The following is a 27,892-nucleotide window of genomic DNA, read 5'->3' on the forward strand; positions in this document are numbered from 1 at the left end:
CTCCTGATTAATAGACCCAGTGATGTCATTCTATTGTGGCCATTCACCCATGATGTCATGGACGTCTATTAATCAGAAGAGATGGCAGCAGGACCCCAGGGCTTCGGTCTCATAGTCACAGACCACCGTCGTGGCCACTGGACCAGGATCATGTGAATCTTTTTGCTCATCTCAATGTTCTAGTCTTCTATCAGGGCTTTATGTAGCCAGTGTAAACTCCCACACCATATTACCTACTCCTCCCCTCTTCTAGGAAGGGATATTCTGCCAGCACTTGTAGAGTTAACAGGGTGGGTCTCCGTTTAACTCAATATCCCCCTGCAAAAAAAAAAAAAAAGAAGCAAAAACAATTGCATCAGAGTCAGATCTGGGGCAGCATCTGAGGAATAGCCACACTGCAGGGTAAGAGCACTTTATATACAGATTAATATTCCATAGGATTATGGTCGGAGCCTGATCCTTCGTCTCATGGGCGGACGTTACTCTGAGCCCTGCGAGGGGTGATCGGCTGCACCCCATACACTTTCTGGGGACTTCTAATCCTACTTTAATTTCTGATCAGATTGTATCTATGATTTGGTAAAATCTCATCCACTTTGCGGCTATTGTGATACATCGGGGATTCCTTGTCTTTTTAATTTTTTTTTAGCCAATTCATTGTATTTTTTTTTTTTTATTCTTTTTGGTAAAGTGCAGCATCCAAGTGTTAGTTTGTACAACCTTCCCCCCCCCCCCCCCCCCCATAAAAAAAATCTACTGTGAAGGAAACATTATAATGAGCCAGGAACAGACAGATGGTGCAAACTGTGCAGCTCCAGGGGGGGCCCCCCAGATGTAAGGGGGGCCACATCCACAGGGCATTATTCTGAGCTATAGGACTGCAAAGGGTCCATATATTATTCCACAAGGACCCCAGATGTAAGGGACTACATCCACTTCCAGGATGCATTATAAATGGGGGCATTATTTTGAGCTGTAGGACTGCACAGGGCCCATATATTCTTATTCCATAGGGGGGTCCCAGATATAAGGGGGCCACATCCTCCTCCAGGGCTTCTGTTAGACACATAGGTGCATTTATTCTGAGCTATAGGACTGCACAGGATTCCACAGGGGCCCCAGATGTAAGGGACCACATCCACCTCCGACCTCCAGGGTGCATGATAAATGTGTGCGTTATTCTGAGCTATAGGACTGCAGAGGGCCCATATATTGTTGATTCCGATTTAAGGGGCCACGTCCACCTCCAGGGCTACTGTTACACATATAGGTGCATTATTCTGAGCTATATGACTTCATGGAGTCCATATATTGTGGTTATACAGGGGGGCTCAGATGTAAGAGGGCCATATCCTTTTCCAGGTCTTCTGTTACACCCATGGTTGCATTATTCTGAGCTATAGGACTGCACAGGGCCCATATATTGCTATTATTAATAATTCCGCAGGGGCCCCAGATTTAAGGGGCCACATCCTCCTCCAGGGTCCATATATTATTCCACAGGGGCCCCAGATGTAAGGGGGCCACATACTCTTCCAGGGTGCATTATAAATGGGTGCATTATTCTGAACTCTATGGCTGCACAGTGCCCATATGTTGCTATTCCACAGGAGCCCCAGATGTAAGGGGGCCACATCCTCCTCCAGAGCTTCTGTTAGACACATGGGTGCATTATTCTCAGCTATAGGAGTGCACAGGCGCCCATATATTGTTTTCTATAGGGGTCACATCATCCTCCAGGGTGCATTTATAAATGGGTGTATTATTCTGAGCTATAGGGCTGCACAGGAGCCCATATATTATTACACAGGGGGACCCAGAGGTAAGGGGGCCTCATCCTCCTCCATGGCTTCTGTTGGACACATGGGTGCATTATTCTTAGCTAGAGGACTGCCCAGGGTCCATATATTGTTGTTCCACAGGGGCCACATCCACCTCCAGGGTGCATTATTCTGAGCTATAGGACTGCACAGGGTCCATATAGTGTTAGTCCACAGGGGCCCCTGATGTAAGGGGCCACATCCACCTCCAGGGTGCATTATTCTGAGCTATAGGACTGCACAGGGTCCATATAGTGTTAGTCCACAGGGGCCCCTGATGTAAGAGGCCACATCCACCTCCAGGCTTCTGTTAGACACATGGGTGCATTATTCTCAGCTATAGGAGTGCACAGGCGCCCATATATTGTTTTCTATAGGGGTCACATCATCCTCCAGGGTGCATTATAAATGGGTGTATTATTCTGAGCTATAGGGCTGCACAGGTGCCTATATATTGTTATTACAAAGGGGGACCCAGAGGTTATGGAGCCATATTCTCCTCCTCCAGGGCTTCTGTTAGAGACATGGATGCATTATTCTGAGCTTGGACTGCACGGTCCATATATTGTTGTCCCACATGTGGCCCTGATGTAAGGGGCCACATCCACCTCCAGGGTGCATTATTCTGAGCTATAGGACTGCACAGGGTCCATATAGTGTTATTCCACAGGGCCCTGTTCTCTGTATCTGCCCCTGTATGAGCAATATTACCGACTGTGCAACATTGTATCATTTTACATTGTTGTATGTGTTTATATTTGTATCAAACATTATTTATAAACACGACGAAGTAATGCAAAGCATCCAATCCGGATAATGCGGTCTCTCCACACCCTTCCCCCTGTGGACCCCACCTCACATTCCAGCTCTGGAGAGGCCATGACAGGCTCTGCCCACAGTGGGGGGATCTAGGGGAAGTTTCTTTATGGAGAGTTTCATGTCTGATCTGTTGCTGCTTATCAGGTTTATATAGCTGCAGCCAATCTCCCGATCATATCATTCATTACCTGTAGTTTTATCTGGGTCTGGAAGCAAATATCATCCTGCGTTATATGACTTCTTGGTGCACAAAAGAAACCCTTCAGCTCTGCTACATCTATGATTTAGTGTTACTATCACTGTGTTCCACTCCCTTTCCTTGAGCTGTTAGGCTATGTGCCCACGCTGCGAAAAATGCGCGGATTTCTCGCGGAAAAGCCGCAGATTTTCCAGTAATCTGTAGCACAGCTACTCCCCAGCCATTTCTATGGCATTTGGGAAATGCTGTGCCCACGCTGCGTATTTTTCCGCAGCGGAAATCGTGCGGAAAAATCTGCAGCATGTCAATTATTGTTGCGGATTTTCGTGCGGATTTTGCCTATATAAGGCCATGTGCCCACGGGAGCTTTTTGCTGCGGAGTTTGCCGCGGAAAACCTGCGGCTTTTTCTGGATTTTCCAGATAAATCCGCAGGTTCTAGCATGTACAGGCACTCCCCATGTTACCCTATGGGACATGGAGAGTGTCTGTGTCCACGCTGCAAAATCTCCTGCGGTGATCCCTCAGCTGCACCTAACTGTGTCAATTATTCATGCGGATTTACTTGCGGAGATCCCGGCCCTCCGCTTTGGAGATAGAGGCCGGGACGTCCGCAGGTAAATCGCGTGAAACTCCGCATGTTTCCCGCAGCTATTCCGCTGGAAACTCGCAGCTAAAAATAGCTGCAGCTGCCGGCGGGCAGCTGCGGGAAACATGCGGCCGTACCTGCGAATATATCCGCAGGTACGAGCGTCCCATGGGCACATGGCCTAAGACTTACAATGTTCTAGGGCTTTACACTTGGGTCCCCCCACCTTCCTTTTTTTTTCCCTCCTAAGCTTCCTGCACCCCAAGAGGTTGGGTATTTCCACCATAGGGAAGTTGTTGGTTCTGCATATGTAGATTTTGGGTCAGATTTTAGATACTCTGCAGATTTATGTGCAAATTTCGATGTTTTTGCAGGACGCCACCTTGGAAAGGTGAGTCTATGATGAGGGGGCGCTGCAGCTGTCACACTGGGAAATATCATACCAGTGGTGCATACAGGGCATCTATAGTCTATGAAGCAAAAATGCTGCTTTTAAAGGGCTAGTAGCCCCTCAGTGAGCAGCTTGTGTCAATATTGTATGAAGAGTTGGTGTCACAGAAGTCTGTAGGGGACACAGCAGTCACATATGGACCCTGGTGTCCAAAAGCCCCTCTGCTGCGCACATGGTTGGTCGGGGGCTGTTGCTTTTGCAGTGTTGGCCAAGAGCTTCTCTACCTTTTATACATTTTGCATTGATGTAAATATCTCTCAGCACTAACTGATAACAGAAAGCAATAGACTGCATTGAGCGAATTATCAGTGTGATGCTTCCTGTGACAATTGTACTATTGAACTTTTGGCTTAAAATTGACTTATTTTTCAGTTTCCCAATCTCCATGTAAAATTGTGACACATTGGAAATTGCTTTTTGTCTGCTGCTTTGTACACAATTAAAGCTAAACCTAGCAAGTCCCATTATACGAGAACACAATGTGCGAGTGCAGCTCTGGGTGTGACTAGAGGAGAATAACTGATAGTTATATGACGCCCCTGAACTAGTCAGGATGTCAGGGAACTGCACCCCCTTTACTTCCTGGTGCAGAACCCACCCTCCATGGTTCTGGGATCCTGCACTTTGATGTTGCTTCCACCAGCACTCAAACCCTAGTCACCTTACACCACAACCTGTCAGGCACACCAGTGGGTGGTCTAGCTGGAATAGGGCCTCCTGCCTATGGGGTCAGACAGACTGGTGGGAGGGACATAGTCAGTTGAGTGGTAGCCCTCAGAGAGTGAGGAGCTGAGGGAGTTGGAGCTCCCTGGAAAGACTTTGGCTAGGTAGTCGCAGGGTATTGGAGAAAGGAGCCAGACTTAGTTTTGGAGAACGGTTGGCACTGGAGTACCTAATAACTGAACCGGTACGGAGCACGGCGGGGTACTGGACCCTAGATTAGGGAGTAGCTTCAAGCAACCCGATAATTAACCTGTGGAGGACAGTATCTCTATGAACTGTCCCCAAGAGCTCAGAGAACGAGGGTGACAGGGCTTTCCAACCCATGGAGTCCACTGAAATCCCAAGTGTCAGCCGTCGAGAGCACAGCTTCCCTACCTAATAGTGGGGAGCGGGGCCTCGACAGCTTCAAGCCGAGGGTCACACAAAAACACCTAAACATTAGTGCAAGGCGGCATGTCAAGACCACTGGCAGCATCCAGGGGTGAGGATTCCCGGACGAGTTCCCCCCCAGGGAGGCAGCGGCACCCAGAGACTTGGTTTACCCTTGTGTCAGAGTCTGCTTTGTGGTTGCACCACTACTAACAATACCTGAGTGAGTACGCTGTCCTCCCCTGCTTCCAACCTGCACCGCGCTCCCCTATACCTCCATCATCCAGAGTCCCGGGGCCTCCCCTACCCGTGGAGGGAACGTCATCTGGTTGCCCCGCTCCATCTCCCGGAGATACTCCCATCGGCAGTGGCGGTACTCCCCTTACCGCGAACCACAAACTCTTATCTCCTGTAAATACCCCCTTTTCATATGAAGTGGCCGCGAGCCCCAGGTCTGGAGACCCTCGAGCCACACCAGACCCCGGATCCAAGCGGTTCGACTGCTGCAGGGGCGGCACACCTCTGTATGTTGATATTATGGGAAATGAAAAAAACCACCTCCAAAAACTAAAAGAAAAATATTTAAAATTCAAATCCATTCCAATAATTGAAGAAAGTGCAGAGAAGTAAAGTGGGTGGATTCCAAGCTTTAAGAGAGGACGCAGCGTCTGAAACGCGTTGCTTATTGCTCACGGCCAATTTTTCAGCCATTTAATTCTCAAACTTCTTTGCACTTTTACATTTTTGTAATGGACTTGAATTTTATTGGCACAATGAAGATTTCTTTTATAACTTTTGGAGCTGGATTTTTTTTCACTTCCGTGGGATCCTAACGCCCATCGGAGCATTTATCCGTGCTCCACGTGTTACACCCACTCAAGTGAGGCGGACTTTTTTCCCCCCTTATCATGCTGATGTTATATTGGTGGATACAAAACGGGGAAACTCCCAGCTCTAAAAAATGTAAAGAAACAAAGTCTAGTTCATCAGTGACGCCTGATTCCAGTCCATCCGGAGCACAGATAGTATCTCTGCCAAAACACTCAAACATGAAAGCAAAAAGAGATCCAGCTCCGTGGACATAAAAATCTTTATTGGTGCATATTAAACATTCCAAATAACATCCATATTGGCTCGGAGTGATAGACGCGTTTTGGGTGCATCCATCCATAGACGTGATATACTTGGACATTCCATGGCTGAAAGTGTTTGATGCACCCGAAACGCGTCAGTTGTTTTTTTTTTTGGTTTTTTTTTCTCAAAGGTGATATGGTTTTTGTTTGGGATTTTTAATATATAAATAAAGGAGATTTTTATGTCCATGGAGCTGGATCTCTTTTTTTGCTTTCACACTCCATATCTGCAGGGTACTATGTGTAACATCATATTTTGGCCCCTTCAGCCGACTTTCCCTCTACACACTCTGGAGTGGATGATGCTCTAACCCTCTGTGTATATGGCGATGTACAGCCATTTGTTCAATTACCCGGAGCCGCGATTGATCAATAAATCTGGTCACATGATGAATGGCTGCCCATCGGCGCTGTCACAGATATGAGGCCTGTTTTACATGAGAAATTCCGTTATCCACCAGTTATCAGTTTGCTACATTCTATCTGTTATCCAGCAATCTGCTAAGCTTCAGATTGATACAATGTATCAGGTAAAGAGAAACATTTATCCTCTTGTGTTTAGATTGGATACAATTGTAACAATCCTGCAGCTGTCAGAAGTTTCGGGTATGACATGTTTTCATCTTTGCAGGTTGGAAGGCGTTAATAGCTGCGCTGCAGTGGGATAAACGGAGAGTCCTTGCGTTTCGATATGTGATTTTTTTTTTTATTTTTTTTTTTTTTTTTTTTTTTTTTATTCTACGTATTTCGGAACACCGGCTCAATTAGCATAATCGCCTTCTATGCGTTTCGGAGCATCAGCTCCATTAGGATAATTGCCTTCAACGCGTTTCAGAGCATCATCTCCCTTTTAGGATAATCGCCTTCAATGCGTTTCAGAGCAACAGCTCCATTAGGATAATTGCCTTTGATGTATTTCACAGCACCAGCTCCATTACTATAATTGCCTTGGATGTGTTTCACAGTACTAGCTCCATTAGGATAATTGCCTGTGATGCGTTTCAGAGCATCAGCTCCATTGGGATAATCGCCTTTGACGCGTTTCGTAGCACCAGTTCCTTTAGGATAATCGCCTTCTATGCGTTTTGCAGCACCAACTCCATCGGGCTAATTGTCTTCGACGCATTTCACAGCACCAGCTCTTTCATCAGGATATGTTTCATCGGTTATGATTTTAGCTTTAGGATTGTAGTTGGCATATCCACTGTGGATTTTATAGATGGACCCAATCGTTGCTGGCAAAATCTGTGCCTAAATCCTGCCAGAATCTACAATGTGTGGATGTGGCCTTACTGCTGCGTCTGTGTTAAGCTCTAGCGGTCTGTTCATGAACCAGGAGGCTCAGTATGAACAGTGACATGGAAAATACTGTAGTGTTCCAAACGCTTTGCTCAGTAAGTGAAGCTGCCCCATTACCAGGGACAAAATATGGCACCGACGCTCAGGTCCATGAGAGCAGCTGAGCCGGATGTGAGAAGACTGGAGCCTGCGCCATTAGGACGGGGAGTAATCCGATCAGCACTCATGTAAAGGTTATGTATTTATAGTCGGGGCACAAAATATACAGACAGTACAAGCACTGGACACACACACCTGTGCTGCTGTCACTGATTTGTCCATATCCAGCAATCCTGTACAAGGCAAACGGCTTATTCTATAAAGTTCAGTAAAGCTGGTGTTGTATAGGTGGCATCATCACTGGTTGGGCCTTAGGGGGTACCTGGGGTTACAGGTCATCAACATCTGATGGAGAATCACCAATTTTGGGTCCTAGCCATCTACCTTTTGCTATGTACATGTATCAGTGGAATATGTTGTCCCCACACCTCTTTAGTGAACACTGAAGCAATATTGCAGATTCCACACCTGCAGTCCCATGTAACACCACAGATGACTCTCCGGGTTCACTGTATGCTACTTGTTTAGAGCTATATACAGGTGCTTATAACTTTGCTCATTTAGGACCTGATCTAATCTCTTGCCCGATCCCTCAGCCCTGTGCAGGAATCTATATGTGGGCGAGGGAGAATGACTCGTACTTTACAATAATACAATTGTTGCTCAAACATTTCAGGGGAAAACTTTACATTTTTGCTGCAGTTTCACCTTATAGGTTGGGGGTAGATCATAAATTTGCATCATAACTGGGGAAAAAAACATGGTGAAATGTCAGATGATTCATGCAGCTCTAGGACATATGGAAACCGAAGAGCAAAATATCGCCATTTACAATTCATCGTTCAATTTCTAGTTCCACAATCCTGTGCTGATTCATGTCATATCTGCTCTGATTTTTCTGATATAAGAATGTAGATTTGACTGCAGTCACCACTAGGGGGAGCTCACTGTATACAGATTTATACAACCACCACTAGAGAGAGCTCACTGCATACAGATTTATACAGTCACCACTAGGGGGAGCTCCCTACATATAGATTTATACAACCACTACTAGGGAGAGCTCACTACATATAGATTTATACAGTCACCACTAGAGATCTCACATCATACAGATTTATACAGCCACCACTAGAGAGAGCTCACTGGATACAGGTTTATACAGCCACCACTAGAGGGAGCTCACTGTATACAGATTTATACAGCCACCACTAGAGGGAGCTCACTACATATCGATTTATACAGCCACCACTAGAGAGAGCTCACTGCATACAGATTTATACAGCCACCACTAGAGGGAGCTCACTGTATACAGATTTATACAGCCACCACTAGAGGGAGCTCACTACATATAGATTTATACAGTCACCACTAGACGGAGCTCACTGTATACAGATTTATACAGCCACCACTAGAGGGAGCTCACTGTATACAGATTTATACAGCCACCACTAGAGGGAGCTCACTACATATAGATTTATACAGTCACCACTAGACGGAGCTCACTGTATACAGATTTATACAGCCACCACTAGAGGGAGCTCACTACATATAGATTTATACAGTCACCACTAGACGGAGCTCACTGTATACAGATTTATACAGCCACCACTAGGAGCAGCTCCCTACATATAGATTTATACCGTCACCACTAGAGGGAGCTCACTGCATGCAGATTATTACAGCTGTATAGATCTGGGTGCAGTGAGCTCCCCCTAGTGGTGCCTGCAGGTTGCTGCTATATCTACTAATTTCACTCAGGATAACAAAAAACTGTATATAAAACATGTTGTGCTATTAACCCCTTTACAATGAGACACTGTAAGCCTGGTGAAAAATCCCTATTCTTTCATAGCACAGCTAAGTTATTTTGGGTCTCTATGTAAACTCTGTAACACGTCCCATATGCTATGTCATATTTAGCACTAATTTCTCTATATAGAGACAGAGGGACCATGTATAATATTGGGATATTACTGTGTAGCAAAGGGACATTTGGGCCCCTCGGTCTCCAGTGCTTGGGGGTGACTGTAGCCTCTTCACCTATGTAACATATGACCTATATAATTGACATTGTATCTTCAGGCTTCACAAGTCTGAACACATTCATGCATTTTGTAAAGTGCACTGCGGAGTCAATTTCTGGAAATCATATATGAAACCTGATTAGTCTCTGGGGAAATCCTGATGGAGTCATAATAAGAACAGGAAAGATGTGGTGTGTGTATACAGGGAAAGGGAGGGCTGCCAAATACTGCGGCTTTGCCGGACAATGGATCCGGCACCAGGGCGTGTGATTGACACATTGTGAGCTATGTGCAAACCTAAGGGGTACTTCACACGCTGCAACATCGCTAGCGATCTCATTAGCGATGTGAAATGCTAAATAGCAAGTGCCATCTTTTGAGATCGCAGATGCGTAACATGACCTATGTGCGATCTCGAAAGATGGCACTTGCGCTCTAGCATTTCACATCGCTAATGAGGAGATCGCTAGCGATGACGCAGTGTGCAAAGTACTCTTGAGTCAAGGCTACTTTACACGCTGCGATATCGGTCCCGATATCGCTAGCGTGGGCACCCGCCCCCATCTGTTGTGCGACACGGGCAAATCGCTGCCCGTGCCGCACAACATCGCGCAGACCCGTCACACATACTTACCTGCCCGGCGACGTCGCTGTGACCGGCGAACCGCCTCCTTTCTAAGGGGGCGGTCCGTGCGACGTCACAGCGATGTCACTGAGCGGCCGCCCATTAGAAGCGGAGGGGCGGAGATGAGTGGCCGGAACATCCTGCCCACCTCCTTCCTTCCGCATAGCGGCCGGGAGGCAGGTAAGGAGAGGTTCCTCGTTCCTGCGGCGTCACACATAGCGATGTGTGCTTCCGCAGGAGCAACGAACTAAATCGTTACTGCTGCAGTAACGATAATCGAGAATGGACCCCCATGTCACCGATGAGCGATTATGCATGTTTTTGCAACGATGCAAAATCGCTCATCGGTGTCACACGCAGCAACATCGCTAATGCGGCCGGATGTGCGTCACCAATTCCGTGACCCCAACGAGTACGCATTAGCAATGTCGTAGCGTGTAAAGCCCCCTTTAGAGTGCAGCAGAGGCAAATATGGGGGTTACCGTCTTCCATCTCCATTATAGGCGCACACATCCATGCAACAATGTTACAAATGTGCACAAATGTTGTAACTGTTAATAATTGTAACTGTTTCCTGGTAGCAGTGGATTACATTCCTCCGCCTGTCTGGCCCCATTAGTGCAGCAGCCATAATGTCAGGCTCTACAGCTGTTTTCTTATATTTGTGCGCCCCCTGCTGGATGCACATATAATTGATAATTATAATCAGAAAGGAATGTAATTTATTAATTACTTGATTTTTGTTTTAAATTTAACCAGGAACATGGATATACCAAATTATGGACAGCCTGCTCCCCCTTTCCAGCCAGGATACCCCATGAACCCAGGTAACTCATTGACACTGCATTAACTGAATGGAGGTTTTCATGAATGATGGGAATTGAGAGTGCAGATTTGTTTTGGGTTTTTTTTTAAATCTCTTTTGGTCTGTTTTGCTACAATCATTGAGATGCAGTAGTCTTCACTCTAGAAAGGCAGGGGAGTAACCCAAAACTGCATTAGTGTATACAGTGTGTCCACCCACATCCTGTCCACCGCCATTAACTTGAGAACGGCGGCAGCTATAGGCATAGAAGTGGTGTCTAGGTATAGTAAAGTAGCCATGCGCTACGCAATGAAACCACCTATGGCGCCACCTGGTGGAAAACAACGGAGTTAGCATTTTTATCTCAAAAACGGAACGAGATAGAGAAAAAAAGTGAATTACAAACGTGTAGGGCATCATCAAATCAATATGAATCCACACCTTGCATACAGAAATGCTATGATTAGAACGTGTAAAACTCACAAGGCTGCGGATGTGAAGCGATACCTCATGGAGACCTTCCTACAAGTCATTGGGTATGGTGGCTGTGTGGAGTAGCCTCCGCTCACCTGACCTGACCCCATTGGACTTTTCTGTGAGGTCACATCAAACAGCAGGTGTATGCGACCCCTCCACCAACATTGCAGGACCTACGACGACGTATCACAGATGCTTGTGCAAACGTGTCCCCTACCATATTGCACAACGTGCAGCAAGATACAGTATGCTGTGCAGAGCCCAGATGTGCATTGCAGCGGACGGGGGCCACTTTGAGCATCAAAGTTAAATGAGCGCCATATGCGTGACCAGCATTCAATGTTTGGGGGGGGGGGGGGGGGGAGTCATGGGTTTCATATCATAGCATTTCTGTATGCAAGGTGTCGATTTGTATTGAATTGATGAGGCCCTACAATTTTTTTTTTAATTCACTTTTTTTCTCTCTCGTTCCGTTTTCGAGATAAAAATGCTAACTCCGTTGTTTTCCACCAGGTGGCGCCATAGGTGATTTCATTGCGTAGCGCATGGCTACTTTACTATACCTAGACACCACTTCTATGCCTATAGCTGCCGCCGTTCTCAAGTTAATGGCGGTGGACAGGATATGGGTGGACACACTGTATAGCCATGGAGACACATAGCTTTGCATAGGAGCTCCATACAGGAAACTGTGGTAGTATGCGAAGGAAAAACAGCTCACCTGTCACCTAATACTGCAGGATCCCAGGGGTGCACGAGATCCGCTGGTTAGTTCAAGCCAGCATATAATAAACAACGAGAAAGAGGAGAGGTTGGATCCAGCACCAATTCCAAAAATAGGGTAAAAAAAAATCCTTTTCCTTTTATTAATACATTTTAAAATCCATATATGAAGACCGCAGATGGAAAGTTCAGGTCATGGGTAGTCTTAATGCGTTTCGGACTTCACATTAAAAACAAGTGATAAAGGACTTTTTTTTTTTTTTTTTTTTTTTTTAAGTCTGAAACGCGTTAAGACTACCCATGACCTGAACTTTCCATCTGCGGTCTTCATATATGGATTTTAAAATGCATTAATAAAGGAAAAGTATTTTTTTACCCTATTTTTGATACAGGAAACTAGATGTTTAAAGGGGTTGTCTAGACTTCTTTATTTGGAAGTGTGCTGTTCCCCTTGTAATTAAAAAATGCTTTTGTTCTTAAGAATGGAAACAGTTCTCAAAAGGTAACTTGCAAAGTTGCTTGTTTTTACATTCTGTTTGCAATTATTTGAGACCACTCCTTTAATTTAAACTTTCTTTGTCGCTCTATTGGGAGACCCAGACAATTGGGTGTATAGGCTATGCCTCCGGAGGCCGCACAAAGTATTACACTCAAAAGTGTTAAGCCCCTCCCCTTCTGCCTATACACCCCCCGTGCTCCCACGGGCTCCTCAGTTTTTTGCTTTGTGCGAAGGAGGTCAGACACGCACAGCACAGCTCCACAGATTGGTCAGCAGCAGCTGCTGACTATGTCGGTTGGAAGAAAAGTGGGCCCATATAGGGCCCCCAGCATGCTCCCTTCTCACCCCACTCTTGTCGGCGGTGTTGTTAAGGTTGAGGTATCCATTGCGGGTACGGAGGCTGGAGCCCACATGCTGTTTTCCTTCCCCATCCCCCTCAGGGCTCTGGGTGAAGTGGGATCCTATCGGTCTCCAGGCACTGAGACCGTGCTTCATCCACAACTCCTGTGGAGCCTGCTGGATAGGAGCCGGGTACCGTTCAGGGACATGGCCCTGCTACGTGAAGGTACTCTGTATCCCTGTGGGGACCGCGCACGGCAACACCTCAGTGCTAGTGCACCGGGGGACCGGGTTAAACAGTGCCATTACACACTCAGCGTCGCTGAGTGTGTTTATATGTAGAGGCTACCGCGCTAACCGCCGCTGCCATGGGAAACTGCGGCGCGGCTGGGACTTGTAGTTCGCCGGGGACTTCGGCGTTGGCCGCGCTTTTACGGCGGCCACGCTTATACTCGAGTCCCCGGCTTGGCTTGCGGCCTAGTTTCACTTTCTCCCGCCCTCAGCCCTGACAGGCAGGGGAAGGGTGGGACGCTGCATGGAAGAGCAGCACTGAGGGCTGGAGTATGATTTCCATACTCCACCCCCCTCACTGTGCACAGTGTGAGCACCTCGGCTACGCCCACGGCTCCCTCCTCTCGTCAGGACGCCGCAGCCATTTCCTGTCAGCTCCTACGACGCTGCAGAGAGGGACAAACCCTGAGAGACCCAGACACGGTCTCTGGTGGCCTCATAACCGCTTTAGGCGGCTGGTAAGCAGCACCTGTGGTGCTAGCCTCATGGTGCTGTAGTGTACTGATACATTATCTGTTTTTAGTATATATTTTACACTGTATGAGCACAGTTCATTCTGGCTATATACCCTAGTGTGTTACTTAGGGAAAACAATAGCATGGCGCCCACAAAAGGCAGGGGTGCCAAAAACACAGGCTTATTATGCTGCCTGCGTCGCTTGTACGACCCAGCTGCCGGCAGGTTCCATTGACCCTCATTGTGTGCAATGTTCGGCCCCTGTGTCACTTCTTCAGCCAGGGCCTCTGCTAAGAGGGGCCCAGGGGGAGCCACCTGTTGACACTGTCCTAGTGACGGGGACGGAGTTTGCAAAACTCTCTGAGACTATGGCTAAGATACTAGAAGCCTTGCAGTCCAGGCCGGTATCTCAGCAAAGGGACTCTGTTGAATCATTGTTCCCTGACCCCCTCAGTTGGACCAACAATGTCCTCCCGGGGTATCTCATGCATCCCAGGCTGAGGGTTCTGACTTAGACCCCAGCCCCAGACCGACTAAGCGGGCTCGCTTAGAATTTCCCTCGACATCATATTGTTCAGGGTCTCAGCGGGGGGAATCTCTGGTTGATAATGCGGAGACAGCTGATCAGGATTCTGATCCTGAGGGCGCTCTCAATCTTAATACTCCAGACGGGGACGCCATACTGAACGTTCTTATTGCGTCCATCGATCAAATGCTGGATATTTCTCCCTCAGCTCCTCCGGCGGAGGAGTCAGCTTCTCTTACACCGAGTATGTTTCTAGACCACTCTGATTTCAGAGAGGCACTCCAGAATCACCATGCTTGTCCAGATAAGCGTTTTCTAAGCGCCTTAAGGATACACGTTATCCTTTTCCCCCTGACGTGGTTAAAGGTTGGACTCAGTGTCCCAAAGTGGATCCTCCAATCTCCAGACTGGCGGCTAGATCCATACTTGCAGTGGAAGATGGGGCTTCACTCAAGGATGCCACTGACAGGCAGATGGAGCTCTGATTGAAATCCATCTATGAAGCTATCGGAGCTTCTTTTGCCCCAGCATTCGCAGCTGTATGGGCGCTACAAGCTATCTCAGCAGGTCAAGCACAAATTGAAGCAGCCACATGCACGGCCGCGCCACAAGTGGCATCCATTACCACCCAGACCTCTGCAATTGCGTCTTACGCTATTATTGCTGTCCTGGACTCTGCGAGCCGTACGGCGGTCGCGGCCGCCAATTCGGTGGTACTCCGCAGGGCCTTGTGGCTACGGGAATGGAAGGCAGATTCTGCTTCCAAAAAAGCGCTTAACCAGTTTGCCAATTTCTGGCGACAGGCTGTTTGGCGAGCGTCTGGATGAAATCATCAAACAATCCAAGGGAAAGGATACATCCTTACCCCAGTCCAAACAGGACATACCCCAACGGAGGAGAGGGCAGTCGAGGTTTCGGCCCTTTCAGGGCGCGGGCAGGTCCCAATTCTCCTCGTCCAAAAGGTCTCAGAAAGTACAAAGGAACTCTGATGCATGGCGGTCTAAGTCACGTCCTTAAAAGGCCACCGGAGGCGCCGCTAACAAAGCGGCTTCCTCATGACTTTCGACCTCCTCTAGTAGCATCCTCGGTCGGTGGCAGGCTTTCCCGCTTTTGCGACACCTGGCTGCCACAAATAAGACCGCTGGGTGAGAGACATTCTGTCTCACGGTTACAAGATAGAGTTCACCTATCGTCCCCCGACTCGATTCTTCAGGTCATCCCCGCCTCACTAGCGAGCCGAGGCTCTTCGGCAGGCGCTGCGCACTCTGAAGGCAGTAGGAGTGGTGATCCCGGTTCCTCTTCAGCAACTGAGCCACGGTTTTTACTCCAACCTGTTTGTGGTCCCAAAGGAGGACGGCTCTTTCCGCCCGGTCCTGGACCTGAAACTGGTCAACAAACATGTAAAAACCAGACGGTTCAGGATGGAATCCACCCGCTCCGTCATCGCCTCAATGTCCCAAGGAGATTTCCTTGCGTCGATCGATATCAAAGATGCTTATCTCCACGTACCGATTGCTCCAGAGCACCAGCGCTTCTTGCGCTTCGCCATAGGAAATGAACACCTGCAATTCGTGGCACGGCCGTTCGGCCTGGCAACAGCTCCACGGGTTTTTACCAAGGTTATGGCTACTGTAGTAGCGGTCCTCCACTCTCAGGGTCACTCGGTGATCCCGTACTTGGATACTGATCAAGGCACCCTCTCAAGAGGCATGCCAACGCAGCTTCGACGCTTCCCTGGAGACTCTCCAGGGTGTCGGGTGGATCATCAATTTTACAAAGTCAAATCTGACACCGGCCCAATCACTGACATATCTTGGCATGGAGTTTCATACCCTCTCAGCGATAGTGAAGCTTCCGCTGATCAAGCAGTAGTCACTACAGAAAGGGGTACAATCTCTCCTTCAAGGCCAGTCACACCCCTTGAGGCGCCTCATGCACTTCCTGGGGAAGATGGTGGCAGCAATGGAGGCAGTCCCTTTCGCGCAGTTTCACCTGCGTCCCCTTCAATGGGACATCCTACGCAAATGGGACAGGAAGCCGACGTCCCTCGACAGGACCGTCTCCCTCTCTCAGGCGACCAAAGCTTCCCTTCGGTGGTGGCTTCTTCCCATTTCATTATCGAAGGGGATATCCTTCCTACCCCCATCCTGGGAAGTAGTCACGACAGACGCGAGTCTGTCAGGGTGGGGAGCGGTTTTTCTCCACCACAGGGCTCAGGGTACGTGGACCCAGCAAGAGTCCTCGCTTCAGATCAACGTTCTGGACATACGGGCAGTGTATCTTGCCCAGAAAGCGTTCCAGCAGTGGCTGGAAGGCAAGCAGGTCAGAATTCAGTCGGACAATTCCACAGCGGTGGCATACTTCAACCACCAAGGCGACACACGCAGCCGGCAAGCCTTCCAGGAAGTCCGGCGGATTTTGATGTGGGTGGAAGCCACGGCATCCACCATATCCGCAGTTCACATCCCAGGCGTGCAAAACTGGGAAGCAGATTATTTCAGTTGCCAGGGCATGGAAGCAGGGGAATGGTCCCTTCACCCGGACGTGTTTCAGGAGATCTGTTGCTGCTGGGGGGTGCCGGACGTCGACCTCATGGCGTCCCGGCACAACAACAAGGTACCAATGTTCATGGCACGGTCTCAAGATCCCAGAGCTCTGGCGGCAGACGCCTTAGTTCAGGATTGGTCGCAGTTTCAGCTCCCTTATGTGTTTCCTCCGCTGGCACTGTTGCCCAGAGTGTTACGCAAGATCAGGACCGACTGCCGCCGCGCCATCCTCGTCCAGACTGGCCAAGGTGGTCGTGGTACCCGGATCTGGGGCATCTCACGGTCGGCCGACCGTGGACACTACCAGACCAAACAGACTTGCTATCTCGAGGGCCGTTTTTTCCATCTGAATTCTGCGGCCCTCAACCTGACTGTGTGGCCATTGAGTCCTGGACCCTAGCGTCTTCAGGGTTATCTCAAGACGTCTTTGCCACTATGAGACAGGCTAGGAAACCAACGTCCGCCAAGATCTACCACAGGACGTGGAAAATTTTCCTGTCGTGGTGCTCTGCTCAGGGTTTTTTCTCCCTGGCCTTTTGCCTTGCCCACTTTTCTGTCCTTCTTTCAATCTGGACTGGAAAAGGGTTTGTCGCTCGGCTCCCTTAAGGGACAAGTCTCAGCGCTCTGTGTTTTTTCCAGAAGCGCCTAGCCAGGCTTCCACAGGTACGCACGTTCCTGCAGGGGGTTTGTCACATAGTCCCTCCTTACAACCGGCCGTTAGAACCCTGGGATCTAAACAGGGTTCTGATGGTTCTTCAGAAACCACCATTCGAGCCAATGAGAGATATTTCCCTCTCACAACTTTCGCAGAAAGTGGTTTTTCTAGTAGCAGTCACTTCTCTTCGGAGAGTGTCTGAGCTAGCAGCATTGTCGTGCAAAGCCCCTTTCCTGGTGTTTCACCAGGACAAGGTGGTTCTACATCCGGTTCCGGATTTTCTCCCTAAGGTGGTATCCTCCTTTCATCTCAATCAGGAGATCTCCTTGCCTTCTTTTTATCCTCATCCAGTTCACCAATGTGAAAAGGATTTGCACTTGTTAGATCTGGTGAGAGCACTCAGACTCTACATTTCTCGTACGGCGCCCCTGCGCCGCTCGGATGCACTCTTTGTCCTTGTCGCTGGCCAGCGTAAAGGGTCACAGGTTTCCAAATCAACCCTGGCTCGGTGGATCAAGGAGCCAATTATCGAAGCTTACCGTTCGGCTGGGCTTCCGGTTCCATCAGGGCTGAGGGCCCATTCTACCAGAGCCGTGGGCACGTCCTGGGCTTTGAGGCACCAGGCTGCGGCTCAGCAGGTGTGTCAGGCGGCTACCTGGTCGAGCCTGCACACTTTCACGAAACACTATCAGGTGCATACCTATGCTTCGGCGGATGCTAGCCTAGGTAGACGAGTCCTTCAGGCGGCGGTTGCCCACCTGTAGTAAAGGGCCGTTTTACGGCTCTCTTACGAGGTATTATTTTACCCACCCAGGGACTGCTTTTGGACGTCCCAATTGTCTGGGTCTCCCAATAGAGCGACAAAGAAGAAGGGAATTTTGTTTACTTACCGTAAATTCCTTTTCTTCTAGCTCTAATTGGGAGACCCAGCACCCGCCACTGTTTTTTTGTGTACACATGTTGTTCATGTTGAATGGTTTCAGTTCTCCGATATTCCTTCGGATTGAAGTTACTTTAAACCAGTTTATAATTCTTTTTCCTCCTTCTTGCTTTTGCACCAAAACTGAGGAGCCCGTGGGAGCACGGGGGGTGTATAGGCAGAAGGGGAGGGGCTTAACACTTTTGAGTGTAATACTTTGTGCGGCCTCCGGAGGCATAGCCTATACACCCAATTGTCTGGGTCTCCCAATTAGAGCTAGAAGAAAAGGAATTTACGGTAAGTAAACAAAATTCCCTTCATTTTGTCAAGTTTTCCTGACTTTATTTTTGCAACAGAGGGAAAAATTTAAAAATTACAAAAGTAGCTAAAACATTTTAAGACAAGATTAGGGGTAAATATTTCATGATTTCCGATAATGAGGCATGATTGTTTTCTCATGTTATTCCAGCAATGCCGTCTTGCCTCCCGTACCAGCCTGCTATGAACCCAGCCGTGGCTCCAGGCTATTACCCCTCTGTAAACACAAATGCCCTCGCCCCCCAGGTGGCACCTTATCCTCAGTTTGCCGGCATCCCTGGCTATGAAGGATTGGCCGGAGACAGCAACCGTGAGTAACAGGATTTAATTCACTTTTTTTTTTTTTTCTCTCATTTGTGTCTGTATTGATTTAAAGTCTTCAAGAGATTTTCTATTTTGTAAACAAATATGTATCTATCTTGTATATTACTTTCTGGCTCAAGATCTCCGCTGACTCTCAATGAATGGAAACCTTCTTTTTATTGACTAAAACCCTTGCAGACCTAACAATTCTCACTGCATAGGGTTTGTTACAATTGTATCCAGTCTAGGAAATATTCAGTGTTGACTCCAAACTGATACTGTTATCTCACACCAATACATTGTATCAGGCTGAGGTCCAGATGGTTTGGGCCACAGAGGATTGTTTAGCCTGGATACAACTTTAACTAGAGGTGGACATAACATTGGTGCAAACTGCAGCCACACAGGGGCCTAAGAGATCAAAGGGCAGGGCCGCCATCAGGGGGGGGGCAAACGGGACTCTAGTCCAGGGCCCCAACAGAAGGGGGGACTCCTACACGCTTCATTTATTGCCGTGTGTGAGGTGTGGAGGCACAGGGGTTGAGTCTCAAGGGAGCCCCAAAATTATGGGGCCCTGAAATTCCTAGTGGCAGCCCTGCAGGGGGCCACTACCGCCTCCAAAGCCACATCTATAGGACTGCATAGAGCCTATATACTGTTATTACACGGGGGCTCTGTTCACACTGTCCGCCCCTTTAACAAACGTTGTGACAAGTATTCGGCCAATGCAGATGTCCCGCTTCTGATTCTTGGTAATCACTACAGTTAAGATCTCTGCTTGCTTTCAGTGAATTGGACACCAAGCAAAAATGTTAACTTTAAAAAAGGGGGGAAGCCATTTTTAATAATGCGACTTACACATTATGTTTTGGCGTAGCTGGCAATCTCCCAGCTCGTCTACCTCTGCTAAGGAACAGTTTCCGTTATCCCATTGATTTGTGCAATCAGGGTTTGTCTTTATTTCTAGATGGCAAATTTCTACCTCCTCCCCCTGCGTTTGGACCAGAACCTGGCAATGTACCCACTCCTACAAACAGAGACTGGTCGTAAGTAGCACTTATATATATGCAGGACATATTCTGCACAGTTGTATAGGCAATGCTTCGATGGGATGATCACGCTGTCAGCCAATGCCTAAAGTACCAGAAGCAAGGGCGGCCCATAGCCCTTCTGCACCCTTGGGTAAAGATTGTTGCACAGCTTCTAGCTTTACAGTCGCAGAAGAAAGTTCACAGAGCAGATTATGTGCGATAACAAACTCTTTACTTCTGAGAGACGATGAGGTAATAAGCACAGTCATACAGCATTGTATCAGGAAAAGAAAGTGAAACCAAGAAGAAAACAAGACTTTTTATAGTTCAGTGAGTAAGGAAACAACTTCAGCATCTACGGTTAGATCAGCATAAAGTTCTCCTTCACACAGATAAAGAAGTCCTCATCTGTTGCATATAGCAACAAAGATTGCATATAACAACAAAAATTGCATAGAGCGTATCCTATATCTGGCCCAGCTCAAAAAAAGAACACACTCAACACTCTCCAAAAAAAATGTGGGGGAAATAGATCCTTGAAGCCCCTATTAGCTGTGAACCCCGATTTATCTTTTGCCTTCTGACAACTTTCTCTCCACAGGATCCCATCTATCAGCAATGAGACGGCCAAGCATGCTCTGCAGGACTATGCCAACGCACAGTGTTGTTATGGGTCATCCCCAGCAGAAGAGATGGAAATTACTCAGCTCATTCCATTCAACACCTATCGGGTCAGTGCTGCCCCCTAGCTATCTGTGTAGTTATCACATTCTTTACGCTTAGTTGATCACCATTTACATATTACTTTTTTGTTTCCTTTAGTATCGCCTGGAAACATTCACAGAGTCACGGACCTGTGAATGGGTGACTAAACCTCTATCTGGTTAGTGATATATGGGATATATTGTATATTTGCTGATCGTCACCCAGCTTTACACCATTGCTGTGTATGGAACTTGACGGGACACAGAACCCCTAGTTGCACCAGGTGGTCTTGGCCGCACGTGGGCTGCACCAGGTGGTCTTGGCCGCACGTGGGCTGCACCAGGTGGTCTTGGCCGCACGTGGGCTGCACCAGGTGGTCTTGGCCGCACGTGGGCTGCACCAGGTGGTCTTGGCCGCACGTGGGCTGCACCAGGTGGTCTTGGCCGCACGTGGGCTGCACCAGGTGGTCTTGGCCGCACGTGGGCTGCACCAGGTGGTCTTGGCCGCACGTGGGCTTCTTCCTGCTTGCAGCCTATGGCATCTCACAGTGCTCCCCCTTACACATCAATAGAGGTAGAGTTTGGAAATATTGACTGATGTGACCTATAATGGTGGCCATATTGTTCTGCGCATGTTCTTCTCACCCCTTCCTATACTATTATGTGCGTTTCCTTGCAGGCGATGCCCTTGACTCTCCTGAAAAAGGTCCAGCTCCTCCGCCCTGGGAAATCCACGTGAAGACTCCAACCCTTTTCCATGATGAAACTGAAAAACAGCCTGTTCCTCACACGACTTCCAAGAAGGTTATTAGAATCTGACAAGGAAACTGATATAAATACCTGTGGCGTCAAGAGTCTAATCCTCTGGTCTTGTCTTACAGTCCTGCCAAGAATGCAACGGAAAAGGCAAAATCATCTGCCAGAAATGTAATGGGAATAGCCAGGTGAGTGTGATGGTGTAGTACCACTGACTGCCAGTGGGGGGGAGCGATGGGGCAGATTTATCAAAAGCTCTGACATAGTGCAAATGTAAATCTGCCATCTTTTAAAGGGAATCTGTCAGCAAGTTGTTGCTGAGAGCAGTATGATATAGACAAAGAGACCCTGAATCCAATGATGTATCGCTTAGATTACTGGCTACAGAGGTTTTTAGACTTTGCTATCTAGCAAGGCTGAGAGATCTGGCCCCTGCTCTCTATATACAATGTCTATAGACAGTGAGCTGCTAATGACAGCAGGGGGGCATACCGGACTAGCTATTCTCTAGCTGACGTAGTCCGGCAATGATAAGCTCCTGAAGTTAAAACAAAAAATGTAGGTAAACAAGAAGTGAGCACAATGTGATAAGAGAGGCATCACTGAAATCCCTGTGTAAACTCCTACAGCATACTGTCTTCAGATTACATAGCCATAACCTGCTGACTGATTCCCTTTTAAGGCTGTCTACTCTCAGTGGCTCATGCTGTTTGCTAAAGCTAACTGTAAAGTTTCCACCACCGTTGTCTTTGTGCCAGAAATGTGCACCACAATACTGATGCATGTAGACCGCTGCAGAATATGTTGGTGCTATATAATAATAAAGATGATGAATTAAAATTACAATATGGTCACATTCACACTTCGAGCTCTGCCTTTTTCAGTGACATCACCTGCAATTCCTACAAAGAGTCTAGAGCTCTTCATAAATATGGTGGAAGTCGCACAAGACAATATTTTGGCAAAAATTCCGCCAGAGATCGGTCATATTGAGTGTAAGGCTAGGTTCACATTTCCGTTGTTTTGCATCAGTCACATTTGTTGCTTAACGCTTGTGACTGATGCGTTGTATAACGGGTGACAAGTATTGGAAGAGAAAGTGGATTCCGTTATAAAACAAGAGACAGAGCGAATGATCAGCTGATCGCTCTCATTAGCCGGCCGCCGGCTTTTGAGAGCGAACAGTTGATCTCCCGGCGGCCGGCTAATGAGAACGATCAGCTGATCATTCGACGCCGAGAGCATGCGCAGCGAAATCAAAAGAATTCCGCTGCTCAAACGTTACAGGCTGCGTTCCTTTCGCCCCGCGGTCAGTCGTTCCACGACTGATCAGTCAGGCGGCGGATGCAACGCAGCATCATCAGTCACAATCCGCCGCTTATACAAGTATATGGGAACAACGGAATCCGCCAAACGGATTCCGTTGTTTACCAGAGCCGCGGATTGTGACTGCTTACAAATTGACGGAAATCTGAACCTAGCCTTAAAGATGCTTCAGGAATGTTTCTTAGTGGATGCTGTTTGGGAGATTTCAAGGGGTCTCCATAATAGTCCCCCCCCCCTTCCCATTCTGCATTGTTTAGGAAAGTGTTGTTACAATGTATCGGAATCTAGAAAATTCCACCTGTATATAATTTATATATGTTTCCTCTGCTGTTAGGTGAAATGTGACGACTGCAATGGATCTGGGAAGCGTTTATCGGAGGAGTGTATGAGCTGCAGTGGGACAGGAACAATGGGGTATGTAGTGGATGTTGGGGGAGGGGATGATCCCACCAGTGATTTCCCCCACCCCCCCATGGTGCCATCATACCAGATCCTAGTACCATTTAGTCAAAGTACAGAAGACCATGGGATCCTCTAAAATGCTGTACGGTGTTTTAACTCTGTTTTATACCTCATATGACCCAACATTATTTAGGTTCTTGAGTTCAGTTGATAGTCTATGAGAAAAGTATTCCTAAGAAGAAATGAGATCACGGCACTCGCAGGGAAAATCCAAGCTATTCTTTATTCAAACCATGAAGTGGAGTAAAACAGCGGTAAGAGAGCCGGGTGCCAGTTCCCTCAGGACGACGGCCGTTTCGTACCTCCTGGTACTTCCACGGGTCCACTGAAGTACAAGCAGGTACGAAACGGCCGTCGTCCTGAGGGAGCTGGCACCCGGCTCTCTTAGCGCTGTTTTACTCCACTTCATGGTTTGAATAAAGGACAGCTTGGATTTTCCCTATGAGTGCCGTGATCTCATTTCTTCTTTGGAATTCTTGGATTCTTGCCTCGTTTCCACGAGCGCTCAGGAACCAGCGCAGTGGCTGACTGACCGTTCTAGTCTCACTCCTCCTGGGCACTAGCACAAGATACACGACGGTAGTGCACACCCGTACTTCTTTTTTGGCTTATTCTATGAGAAAAGTATGTGCACCCCCGATATAATATCCATATAAAAGAAGGAAGACCTCACAATTTCCATCATGGCTGTGGTCTCCTCTTCTGTTGCCCGTGAATTCTGGTATAAAATGATCTCTACAAAGATTGGCAGTAAAGCCCACTCCATTGACAAGTCATGTGCTTCATCTTATGGACCTTGGGGTTCACATACTTTTTATTGAACATGTCTAAGTGTGACGCCCTGGACCCCAGGGGTCACAGGTCACAACACTCACCACACACACACACACACACACCCACACTAGAAAGGTACCATCAGTCAACCACAAAGACCTGATTGCCTCCCTCAGTGTTAGACAGGCACACCAGGTGGGCGGAGTCAGGTGGAAAGACACGCCCCCCCCGAGGAGTCTGCTGGCCTGAGGCAGGAAGACAGAAAACAGTATAGTGGAGTTCAGACAGTCAGAGTGGACAGACGGTTCAAACAGTCAGGCAGGCAGACGGTAGTGGCCGCCTGCAGGAGACCGGGAACACGACCAGCGGAACCGTGAGGAACCGGGACAGGGTAGTGGCCCCCCGGAACCGAACCGGGGAGCTAACTGGATACCGGAGCACCAAGCAGGGTACTCAGACCCCAACTAGGCTATATGCCACCACAATAGTCAAATTAACTGATTGCGGTCTGGACCTCAGGGGTTCATTCCCACCAAAGTCTCGATTGAAGGCAACAGACCAACCCGTCCAGATAGTAGCCACCGCCAGAGGCCAGAGATCCAAGGGCCAGCATCTGCGGGCAACAGGGGCTCCTACAACACATATACGCCGGGGAGCGGACTACCAGTGCCCAGGCACAGTGGTCACACTACAAACACAGGTGCAGGAGAAAGGCGGACATTGCCAACCCGACTAGGAAGCTGCAGCCGGCTGCGGGCCCCGTTCATTCCTCTGTTTGGTTTACCAGTGACTGTGTGGTTTAATCGTGAGTACGACAGTGCCATCAGGCACCGCACCGCGCTGCACCGCAACACTGCACCCTGCACCCCTGCCCACAGCACGACCGGGCCCCGGGACCAACATCCCCCTACCCACGGAGGGGTCAACACCTAGCTGCGCCACTACACCGCTCCCGGGAGTCCCCGTACCTTCACCACAGCGGTGGTGTCCACCATCACCACAACCCGTGGGTGCTGTCACGAACAATCATCCCAAAAAACCAAACATCCGCATTCTCCCCGTGTGTAACGCCAACTCCCTTGCAGAGCAACGTGACCCCCGAGTCCATGAGAGGCTCAAGCCACCACTCGTAGAACGCGAGCACAGATCCGAGCGGCTGGGTGGCCGCAGCTGAGGCCGCGGGGCAGTACATAAGCATATTGTGCAATATTTAATTTTTACATCCATTTACGTTTTATATTTGTCAATTTACAGATGCAAAACCTGCAACCAGAGCAATGTCCAGACGTGTCCAGGCTGCAATGGGAAAGGCCAAGTGATGACGTTCATCGAGCTGACCGTGGCGTGGTGAGGACATGGGCCATTACTAGAACACTGTCGCTCCTAAATGATCACTTTTATTCTGAGCTGATAACAGGGGACAATAGACCGCATTCTGATGCACTGCAAACTTTAACAGATCGGGGTTTACACTGGATTTTCATTGTAATTGCAGGAAGAATAATCTTTACGAGTTCATCCCTGATCATCGCTCAGATTTCCCCACCGATCTCTTCAAGAAAGTGACTGGAGAGAAGATGTACTCCGATGAGCAGATACTGGTGAGGAGCGCAAACCTGAAAACAGATTTTTGGAATATTTTCATTAACAAATTTCATCTATAGGTATGATAAATCTGTCTATTCTGCACAGGTGCCTCCGATCATGAATTTCCCTGACGTGTCCATAAATCAGGCCTCTCAGACCGCCGTCCAACAGCATTACTCCCAGTATATGTCCACGTGTCGTATCCTGAAGCAGGTAAGTACTGAGCGGGGAAAAATGAGATTCATACAAGATTAATCATATTGTTAAGAGCCAATATGTATACTGCCCCTATATACAAGAATATAACTACTATAATACTGCCTCTATATACAAGAATATAACTACTATAATACTACTCCCTATGTACAAAAATATAATTACTATAATACTACTTCTATATACAAGAATAGAACTACTATAATACTGCCCCTATATACAAGAATATAACTACTATAATACTGCCCCTATATACAAGAATATAACTACTATAATACTGCCCCTATATACAAGAATATAACTACTATAATACTACTTCTATATACAAGAATATAACTACTATAATACTGCCCCTATATACAAGAATATAACTACTATAATACTACTTCTATATACAAGAATATAACTACTATAATACTGCCCCTATATACAAGAATATAACTACTATAATACTGCCCCTATATACAAGAATATAACTACTATAATACTGCCCCTATATACAAGAATATAACTACTATAATACTACTTCTATATACAAGAATATAACTACTATAATACTGCCCCTATATACAAGAATATAACTACTATAATACTACTTCTATATACAAGAATATAACTACTATAATACTGCCCCTATATACGAGAATATAACTACTATAATACTACTTCTATATACAAGAATATAACTACTATAATACTGCCCCTATATACAAGAATATAACTACTATAATACTACTTCAATAAACAAGAATAGAACTACTATAATACTGCCCCTATGTTCTATACTGTGTCCATCTGCTTTGTATAATCTGTATTTTCTCTCCTTAGAGACAGACTATTGAGTTGCTGCCGCTCACGAAGGTTGAGTACAGCTGGAAGGGTAAAAATTGCAGATACTTTGTGTACGGACGAGAGAATAAAGTGGAGACTAAGGATTATCCGTCCACTTGCTGCTGCGTCATCTTGTGAACAAGAACTTTTTTTACATTTTAATCTGAAGAATTAGAATATAGAACTGTAATGAGTCGCCCCGTTATTGCCTCTCTGTTAGCGGTCACTGCAGTATACTGTACACCACCTGGCTGCAGGGTGCTGGATGATATATTATATATGATGTCTTGAGCCTAATATATATTATGCTTGCTTTTTTTTTCTCTCTGTGTAGTCTGTAAGTTGTACAGGGGAGCTGGGTGACCTCCAATGTGACTGTACATCTCATCATTGCTTGTCCCAAAAACTTTCCTGAATGTGAAATTTTAGTAGCATGCTCAGTTTTTGAAGAAAAAGATGTTAAAAAGAAATGGCAAAATGATTCTGATTCTTTTATTTTTTTTTTTTTTTTTTTTTTTTTAATTGGCATATTTTTAATTTTTGGGGAAGTGCCCTTTAACTTTAAAGGGATTCTCCAAGCTGATGTAATATAAGTATATCTCACTGTAAATGTCACTGTCAGTTCTTTACAGTTTTTGTGCTTCTTTCATGATTGTATGATGTAGTTACAGTATCCTGTATATATCCCTGGATGCTGGTTGTTTTATATCCTTTTGTTTTCTTACATCTTTTATAATAAATGTTAATTTTTACGTTACGATCATTTATTTGTGTTGCTGGAAGGACCCAGGTGACTTTTTGCCAATTGATTAAGTCAAACCCCGCTCCCCAATTTATCTCTCATTTTTGTCTTTATACATGTGATATAGAAAAAAATTGAATTAAAATATAAATTTTAATTAGGGGACACATTCCGCATTAAAGTCACTTTAAAAGTACTTTTAACAGTTCTTGAATGTAACACTGACCATGTAATACGCTCTAGATAGTCATGAACAGACCGATATATTCAAGTAGCCTTTCTATTAGAGATAATTGAACCTCATTTTTACATACCCCATATAGCCATAAAAAACACGCAGAAGGTATATTCGGATAGCCTTAATGGTTAGATTTGTAGACTTCATGTCACGCTTGCTGGGTCAGACAAGCATGGCGGGGGCATTCAGACCTATGTGCGTCTGACGCGCAAAAATA

The 27,892-nt window shown here is 47.1% G+C and overlaps 1 protein-coding gene across 1 annotated transcript; it reads left to right on the forward strand.

The window, feature by feature from the left end:
* The first annotated feature begins 306 nt into the window (after nucleotides 1–306).
* LOC142249168 (protein SSUH2 homolog) lies at nucleotides 307–27,452 on the forward strand. Its single transcript, XM_075320767.1, has 13 exons — nucleotides 307–402; nucleotides 10,911–10,978; nucleotides 18,857–19,015; nucleotides 19,976–20,054; nucleotides 20,641–20,770; nucleotides 20,862–20,922; nucleotides 21,423–21,547; nucleotides 21,625–21,687; nucleotides 23,160–23,239; nucleotides 25,316–25,408; nucleotides 25,557–25,662; nucleotides 25,754–25,861; nucleotides 26,693–27,452. The coding sequence occupies exons 2-13, from the start codon at nucleotides 10,915–10,917 to the stop codon at nucleotides 26,831–26,833; spliced, it is 1,209 nt and encodes a 402-aa protein (XP_075176882.1). The 5' UTR covers nucleotides 307–402; nucleotides 10,911–10,914; the 3' UTR covers nucleotides 26,834–27,452.
* The last annotated feature ends 440 nt before the right edge of the window (nucleotides 27,453–27,892 follow it).

The sequence above is a fragment of the Anomaloglossus baeobatrachus genome, chromosome 8 (assembly GCF_048569485.1).
Source record: "Anomaloglossus baeobatrachus isolate aAnoBae1 chromosome 8, aAnoBae1.hap1, whole genome shotgun sequence".
NCBI classification, from domain to species: Eukaryota; Metazoa; Chordata; class Amphibia; order Anura; family Aromobatidae; genus Anomaloglossus; species Anomaloglossus baeobatrachus.